Source organism: Pinus tabuliformis, chromosome 8 (assembly GCF_031772625.1).
Source record: "Pinus tabuliformis cultivar Carrire ecotype Pingquan chromosome 8, CPIR1, whole genome shotgun sequence".
In the NCBI taxonomy this organism is placed as follows: Eukaryota; Viridiplantae; Streptophyta; class Pinopsida; order Pinales; family Pinaceae; genus Pinus; species Pinus tabuliformis.
Window position 1 is genome coordinate 46,807,389 of NC_142294.1, and position 9,401 is coordinate 46,816,789.

General features: G+C 36.3%; 1 protein-coding gene across 1 annotated transcript; it reads left to right on the forward strand.

Moving 5' to 3' along the window:
• The first annotated feature begins 871 nt into the window (after positions 1-871).
• On the forward strand, positions 872-2,179 carry LOC149234066 (uncharacterized). Its single transcript, XM_089368145.1, has one exon. It carries the CDS (start codon positions 872-874, stop codon positions 2,177-2,179), a length of 1,308 nt encoding a protein of 435 aa, XP_089224271.1.
• The last annotated feature ends 7,222 nt before the right edge of the window (positions 2,180-9,401 follow it).

A 9,401-nucleotide genomic window follows, 5' to 3' on the forward strand; every position in this document is an offset into this window, starting at 1 on the left:
AGGGCTAAGCGGGCTTATCATATACTCCAGAGATAGGCATCAGATTACTGGCATTAACATCTCTGGAAATTTTCTCCTCACCCATTTATTGTTTGTGGATGATATTCTCATTTTTTTAAATGGAGGCATTGGCGATGCCACTACTCTACTCAATATTTTTCTCCTGTTTCAGCAAGCTACGCGGATGGTGGTAAATGACAGTAAATCTACTATCACGACTGTTGGTGTTACACGTCATGAACTTGCATATGCTACCCAGCGCTTCCCCTTCACATCATCCTCGCTCGCTGATGGCATCAAATACCTGGGGTACAGGTTAAAACCTCTTGGCTACAAAATTGCAGACTGGACATGGTTTCTCGCAAAGGTGGAGAAAAGACTCCAAATCTGGTACCACAAATATCTCTCCAGAGCGGGTCGTCTGATCCTCATCAAAGCCATCATTGAAGCTACGCCTGTTTATTGGATGACACTGGCCTGGATACCCCGAGGTGTCTTAAATAGACTACAGAGCATCTGTGCCGGATTTCTATGGAATGGTCATCAGCCTGGGAAAGTATTTGCATGGGTGAAATGGGATACCATTGCCAGACCAAAAAGTTGGGGAGGCTGGGGTATTAAAAGGCTAGATCTATTTGCAAAAGCATTAGCTGCAAAGCTTGGCTGGCAACTACTGACCACAGACAGCCTTTGGTCACGAGTAGCCCAAGCAAAATACATCTGGCCCACACACCTTATGGACTAGTTCCGACAGCAACATAGCGTGGGACACAATATCTCTAATATATGGAAGGCAGTTTTACTATCCCTCCCCCTTTTGCGGGACGGCATTACCTGATGCATTAAGAGTGGACAAGATGTAAGAATAGGCATGGACCCATGGGTAGGATGTGGCAACATGCACAGACTTTCGGATGGCCTTATCAGACATCTTCATAGCAGGGGCATTACTCACATAAATCATATTGGTGACAGCACAAACTCTACTTTCCTACAACAGGCTTGGACCTCCTCAGCGGCCCTGGATATCCCAGAACAATGGCAGTTAGAATGGAGTAATTTTACAGATGCTCTCACCCAGGCAAACATCAGATTGACTGAAGGACCAGACGAGCTCATATGGGCCATTTCCAAACACGGTCTATACTCTCCTAAAATGGGATACCTGAAGTTAATGGAACCACATAAGCCTCCTGACATCCTACCGCACTGGAAAAATATCTGGGAACTCCAGGCCGCCCCTCGTTGTCATTTATTGATGTGGAACATCATCTTTGATAAAATTCCCACTGGAAAAAATCTCTTGAAACGATCTTTCAACGGACCCTTCAGATGTCATCTTTGTTGCTGCGAAGAGGAGAGTACTGATCATCTTTTTATACGCTGCTCAATCACTAGAGATTTCTGGCACAGTATATCATCTTATATTACCTCCCTTAAAGCTTGGCAAGGGACTAATATTTTGGATGCTTGGAACAATTGGACAAGAGAACACTCAGGCAAGCCCATTAACATGCCCCTCCTCGTATGCTGGGCTATCTGGATAGCTCGGAATCAAATCATCTTTAACAACAAGGCTCCCCACTGGCCGCCAATTCTGAGTCACACCATTGTTGATTATAATATGCTCCCTGAGATAGAATGCACTGCGCCAACACGCTCTTTTGCTCCTATTACCATAGATAAATCTAAGCCTTGGGCCTATTTTGATGGCTCTGCTCAGGATGAGGGATGCGGTGGGGGAGCAGTATTATATATAAATGAGTCCCATTGCTTTAAGATCCAGATTAAGCTTGAAAATGGCACCAATAACTTTGCAGAATTAAGCACCGCAAAATATATCATACTTTTTGCAATCCAAAAACAATGCAGACACCTTCAACTATTTGGAGATTCACAGATAGTTTGCAATTGGCTAAATTTTGCATCTCATTGTTTTGCTTTCTCTCTGAGACATATTCTTGACGAAGCCAAAAGACTGATTACATCTTTTGAATCTTTTGTCTGTCGCCATATTTACAGGGAACAGAACACTGAAGCTGACCAACTTTCCAAAGAAGCAGCACACAACCATCTAGATCAATGGCTGATACAGGAGGAGATTGATGGAACCTTCCATCAATACTATCACAGGCCTTATATGGATCTTAATAGAAATGGGTCTCAGACCCGTACATAATCAGTCACAGCTGATATGTTTCTTTTTTATACACGTACTCATGATTGTACAGTCTATATACAGTAACCGTCTATAACAGTGCTCTCTGCGTAGAGCAAGTTTTGATATTAAATTTTGGTTTTTATAGCAGATCTACAAGACTCCTTGCATGGAGATCTAGATCACTCAAGATCATTTTTGATAACTTGACTGGCCTAGGCCACAAACGAATATGCGACCAGCATCTACAAAATGTAATTTCTTTCTTTTAATAGAAATTATGACTTTTTCCTTATGGGAAAAAAAAAACTAATAATAATAATAATGCTATAAAAAATAATAATAATAAATAAATAATAAATAATAAATAAATAAAAATAAAAATAAATAAATAAAATAAAGAATAATAACAATAATAATAATACTCCTAAATACTTGTAAATATAGGGTATATAAATGAATAAATAAATAAAATAGAGAGAACGACAAAAAAGGGGAGGGACAGGAGAAAGACCAAAACCAACCACAGAGCAAAACGGAACAACCCCAGAAGGAAGGCTACAGAAAACTACGACGACAGGGTAGGGATCCAACAGCTACTGATTTTCCAACCGTCATCTCTATTGAGATTGTTAGGCCTTTTTTCAATCTCAATAGCTTCCCTGAATCTCAATAATTCACTTATTTATTTATTTATTTTTTTTAATTTTTTTTTCAACTGTCTTTTACCTAATCTTTTATCTAAATAACCGAATATTAGTACTTTAATATATATATATATATATATATATATATATATATATATATATATATAATATTTAAATAAATAAATTAAATTAAATTTTTTTACTAACCTTTAAAGTATTTTATCTTACCTATTTTAACTCTTTTCCATAAATAATAATATTAATAATAATAATACGAATATCAATATTAATATTAATAAGAATAATAATATTATTAATATTAACATTCATATTAATAATATTAAATTAATATTGATATTTTGTCTACCAATTTTAATAATATATTAATATCAAGACTATTTTACTAATATAATTAATAAATAACTGAATTAAACAAAAAATTACTTATATATAATAACACATTAATTTAATTAAATTAAATATTACCTTTTCTAACTAACCATGTATACTATTTTATTTATTGATATTTTTAACCTTAACTATATATATATCTATCTATCTATATATATATATATCTATATATATATATATATATTAATTATATTAACGAAAATTAGTGAATAAATAAATAAGTGAATTACCTTCTTAAACCAACCCTAATAGTATTTTATTTATTTTGAATCCTAACTTTTATTAATAACCTATTATTAGTACTTTAATATATATATATACATATATTAACAAATAAATTAATTATTTTTAAAACTAACCATTAAATAAATATTTTATGTATTAATATTAAAAATAATAATTAAATTAAATTAATGAACTGTAATTTGACCTGGGTCCGTAGGTCAAAATTAGCCGTTGATCGATTTAGCCGTTGGAGTCCCTGCTCAGACTATTTAACATGCTTAGCTGGATCTGTTTCTTCAACTTGCCCTGACGATGAACCACTGGTTGGTTCGAAACGCGTCGACAAAGGTCTTTCCTCATGTGATTTTTGCCGAAGTTCTGCTTACAACACTTATATCCTTTACTTTGAGAAGAGTAACCAAGGAGAATGCCTTCATCTACTCTAGGTTCAAACTTGCCAAGGTTTTCATCAGTCCTTTTGATGTAGGATTTGCTTCCAAAAACTTTGAAGTGTTTTACATTAGGAGTCTTACCATACCAAAGTTCATGAGGAGTTTGAGTGTTGTTTACCCGAATGTTTGTTTTGTTGAGAATAGTGACAGCAGTGAATGCAGCGTCACCCCAGAAGGTTGCAGGAGTTCCAAACTCATCTATCATAGCCTGAGCCATTTGTTGAATAGTTTTGTTCATCCTTTCTACCACTCCTTTTTGTTGAGGTGTCCTTGCGATGGAGAATTCCCTTTTTATACCATGTTCTTCACAAAAGTCAAAGAATTCATCTGAGGTAAATTCCCCTCCTTGATCAGATCTGAGACATTTGATTTTGCGATCTGATTCATTTTCAACTAAAGCTTTGAAGGCTTTGAACTTTTCAAATGCTTCATATTTATGCTTTAGAAGTCCTATCCAACACATTCTTGAAAAAATGTCAATGAACAATATAAAATATTCTTCTCCACGAGGTGACTTTTTCCTTGATGGTCCACATAAATCAGTATGAACAAGTTCAAGAGGCTTACTAGTTGATCCTTCCTTTTCGGGAAATGTGCTATGGTTTGCTTACCAAATTGAAATTATTTGCATATTGTATTTTCTGGAATGCGGATATCCGGAAGATCATGAACCACCTAGTATCTGCATGCTTTTCTTATTTGAGGGAAGCTTAGATGCCCCAGCCTTCTGTGCCATAGCCAGTGTTCATAATTTTTACTTAGATAGCACTGTTGTTGTCCTCCCTTGAGTATGTACAAGTTGTTTGGAGTTCTTACACCTTTGATCATTGTTTCTCTTGTATCAAGCTCATGAATAACACATCCATTTGATCGAAATACTACTTCATTTCCTTGATCACACATTTGACTGACACTTAATAGGTTATGCTTAAGACCATCAACATACATAACATTTCCAGTTTTAACCTTTTCTTTTAAGATAACATATCCTTTACCTTTTATGACAGCAGGAGTGTCATTTCCAAAAGAGGCCTTCTTTTCCTTTTCTAAGGCATTATATGACTGAAGTTTTTCTTTATCACCTATCATGTGTTTCGAGCATCCATTGTTGATGTACCACTGATTTTCTTATCCTTCTGCATACAAGGCTATCCCACATCTTTCTGTTTGTGGTTCTTTCTTTCTCCATGTTTTGGGACCTAATGAATTTTGCTCCTTCTTAGATGTTTGCCGAAATTTACTCCTGCATTCATAATCTTCATGACTGAAGTTGTTACAAATAGAGCATTCTATTTCATTTTCAAGAGCAGAAAAATTATTGTAGGTCCTTTTCATGATCCCAGTCACATTCCTTTGATTGCGTGCTTCTCTAATCATGATGGTCTTGTAAGCAACAAATTGAGCAGCTTTGTGTCCAAAGTTATGACATGAAAAACATTGGCCATTAAAGAAATTCTTGTGATTATCGAACCTACTGACTTGGTGAATGTATTTTACATTGACATTCATTCTTGAAGCAAATTGAGTATGATTTACCTGAGGTTGGTTGTAGCTTCTGTTCATCCTTGAAGTACATTGAACCTGATTTACCTGGTGATCTGCTTTATGCCTTTGCTAACGATTGTCAAACTTTTCACTTCTCCTTGCTGCATCAAGATAGCTTTTGGAGGTTAATGGATTTTGTGCTTGAGATGCTTCTTCAATATATCTAAGACCTGTCTTTATCAGAGGAGAATGCTGCACTTTGATAATTTCATCTAAAGTTTCTAATCCTTCAGCAAATCTGAGATTGAGAGCTTTTGTTTTCTCAATATCTTTTCTTAGACCCACAATTTCACATTCTAATTTTTCATTGTGTTTTTCCCTTTTAGCAAGTTGGAATTTCAGAGTATCTATAATCATATTCTTTTCTTCTAAACAAATTTTAAGTTTAGAAATTTCTTCATAAAGACCCTCTTCATCTAAATCATCCAAGAAATCATTATCTTCAAAAGCCATCAGAAGTCTATAGTCATTACCATGTTCATCTTCATCACTATTTGATAAACCATCGTTATCTTCATGCGTATAATAGCTCTTCTTACTTACATTCTATTTTCTATTCCATTTTTTTGATTCCTTACCTTTATCAATCTTATCTTTATGAGGACATTTGGCCACATAATGACCAACTCTTCCACAAGCAAAGCATTTGAAAGGTAGCTTACCTCTGAATCTTCCAGAACCCCATTGAAGGTTCTTGATAAAGTTTTCTTCTTCCTCTCCTTCTGAAATATGTCCTAATTCATTAAGTTCTTCTCTTCCTAAAGCTTTTAATGTGGCTTCTCTCATATCTGATGGACCCCCTTTTCTCATTTCGAAAGCAGTTAGGATTCTGTGCAGCTGTGTCATAGTAATACTCTGAAGATTCTACTTTTCCTCTATGGCAGAAACTTTTGATTCAAACTTAGAAGACAAGGATCTTAAAACCTTTTCAACTACAGTAACTTCTTTTATCTCTTCACCCAAGTTTTTCATGCAATTAACAATCTCATCTATACATAAGAAGTAATTAGCTATACTTTTATCATTGTGCATTTTGATAGTTTCATATTGAATTCTCAGAGATTGTAGTTTTGCACGTTTTACCTGATCGTCTCATTCATAGCTTAGAATGATCTTGTTCCATATTTCTTTGGTGGTTTTGAGCTGCATAACCTTGACAAATTTTGATTGTGACAGACTCCCCAATAATGTATTGACAGTCTTGGCATTTGTTTCATACTGCTTTTTACCTGCCGTATCTTTAGGACTTGCTGATGGAAATGTGTATCCTCCTTCCACGATTTCCCAAACATCTATTCCAAGAGATTGAAGATAGGTTGTGGTTCTTACCTTCCAATAGATGAAGTTTCTCCCATCAAATATTGGTGGTCTAATGGATCCCTCTCTTTCATAGGTACTCGTGATGATAGATCTTCCTTCAAGCGATCAAGCTTCTTCTTAAGGACCTGCTCTAATACCAATTGTTCGAAATAATATTGAGGTGGGGGGGGTGTGAATCAGTATTAGCAAATCAATAAAAAAATTTCATTTCATACTCTGATTCATATACGCTACTTCAGTTAAGGGAACCCCCGTGTATACACAACTGTGATTAATGAAACCAGTGTATATCCAGTAAACTTATGATTCAGTTAATCCATTATATTTTGATCTTTAATTAGTGCATCAGAACTTCATTAACCATATAAACAGTGAACAGGAGCAGTAAAAATAGAACAGACAATCACACACATGAACACAAGATATAAGGTGGAAACCCAATGTGGGTGAAAACCACCTACTGCAATCGTCTCTATCTTCTTTTAATAAGAAACATCTTTTTACAATTTTTGTACTGGTGCAAACTTATACCAGTACGCAGGCTTCTACCTGCAGAAGGCTACAACCTTCTCTCATTCTCCAGCTTCTCCTGGAAGGGAGCTACAACCCCCTAGCTCTTGTACTAGCTGTTGTGTTTACTAGTATGTATGTGCAGGCCTACAGAAGGCTACAACCTTCTCTTTTCTTCCAGGGACCACGTTTCATTAATTTTCAAACTGGATCCATCAATAACATCAATCAATCATCAAATATATCTGCATCAATCAATCTCCTTTGCACCAACTGAATCAACCAATCACTTCTCAGAATGTTGTAACCAGAATACAGAAACAGTAACCAGAACCCATGCTATAACCCAGAACACTGCAACAGCAAACAGAAGTAGCTAAAGCTTATTTTATTAGGTATACACTACTGCAATGTGTCGAACCTACGTACATATGAAGTTTACTCAAGGCAAACCTACGTATATGATCTTTTGATATGTAGACCCAGCGTGTATATGCGCCTTTGCTAAAGTGAACCTGCGTACAGATCTGTAAATGATGATTTAAACTTTACAACAACTTCAGACATCAGTTATACCTAGATCATCATATTTACAGATTATAACATGCGCCATTTATTCAGATAAGAAATCAAAACCACACAAAGATACTTCTCTTCAAGCCTTAAGATTTTGACCCCTCAATAGAACTTATCCTTCATCAAGCGCTCAGGTTCCTCCTTGATTCAGCTCCAGCAGTGCACCATAACCCAATAACCAGTATTCTAGATCTTTCTCTTCATTAGATATTCAATTCATGAGTGCCTTTGCCTAATGTTCTTCTCCTCCTTTTATAGTCCTAGGCCTTACTCAATACCATGGACCAAAACCACTTAGAACCAATACCATGGACCGAATACTTGGGGTCAACACTTCGGATCAAATACCATGGATCAAATACCACGGACAAAATTTTAGTTTTCCAACATGTACACGCCTTTCCTTCCGTGAAAGTGCATGTGTATGCATACGCGCCTTTTGTTCAATGAACCTGCATGTATACATGGGTTGGTTAAGGTGAACCTGCATATACCTTTCTTTCTTCATTCTATGTGGCCTAAACTGTGATTTGTCATTTGAGAGAGTTGTCATCAAGTACAAAACCTGTATCACCTGTATCATAATGCCAACACTCATGCTATGGGAACGGGAGCGACCAACAATCTAAAGTCGCTCTCATAGGCCTGCCTGCCAGTGATTGTGGACCAGAATTTCTAGTGTTGTGCCATCGACCCTAGGATTTAAGCCACTTTTTCAAGCTCAGGGCCTAGGTCACTTCCCAAAATTGATCCATCTCTTCAAATCAATAAGATAACATGGAAATGACAGTACTAAAGAAAATACTTATTCAAGACCTTGATTGGACCCCTACTAGCCATGACAAGCATTTTGTCAAACATATTGCAAATGTGTAATCTACAGGTGTAATTCATAGTTCTGAGCATATGGGTCTCATACTTAGCTGAGAATCACTAAGAACCATTAATTCCTCAATGCATCAACTGCCATTCCATCCATTAGGTCATAGATAAATTTATCATTCAATTATAAGTAAAAAACATGATGATAGCCACACATGGTTGTTGTCATAAAACACATACATAACCAGCATAATAGCAGCAGAAAACACTCATGAAAGTACAGTCATATAGACCATATATAATCCATCTAAATTATTATAGAAATACGAAAAATAAGCTTTCATTAATGATGCAAACTCCAAACCCGGGATGGGACTTCTACGTTCCACACGATCATAGAATGGTTGAGCCAAATGTCTCTTCAGCCATTCACCCACGTGCCATATTCCAAGCATGAATGTGTGATCTCATAGAAGACATAAATCAAAAATCATCGAGGGCTTCCAAAGGCCATCCACCTCAACCCATCAAGCAATGATTCCACCTCATGGTCGTACATCACCAAATCGGTCTCCATCCTAGCCATACAGGGCTCCAGAGTATTTATTCCAACCAAGGCTCCAGGACTAGTAACTCAACCCACCAAGGGCTCCAGAGCGTTTGTCCAACCAAGGCTACGAGACCAGTAACTCAACCCAAGTTGTTACACAGCTCTAGAGCATTTGTCCAAACAAT

Excerpts from the sequence above, each read along its gene's own strand:
- LOC149234066 (XM_089368145.1), top strand. The coding sequence starts at position 872 with ATGGACCCATGGGTAGGATGTGGCAACATGCACAGACTTTCGGATGGC.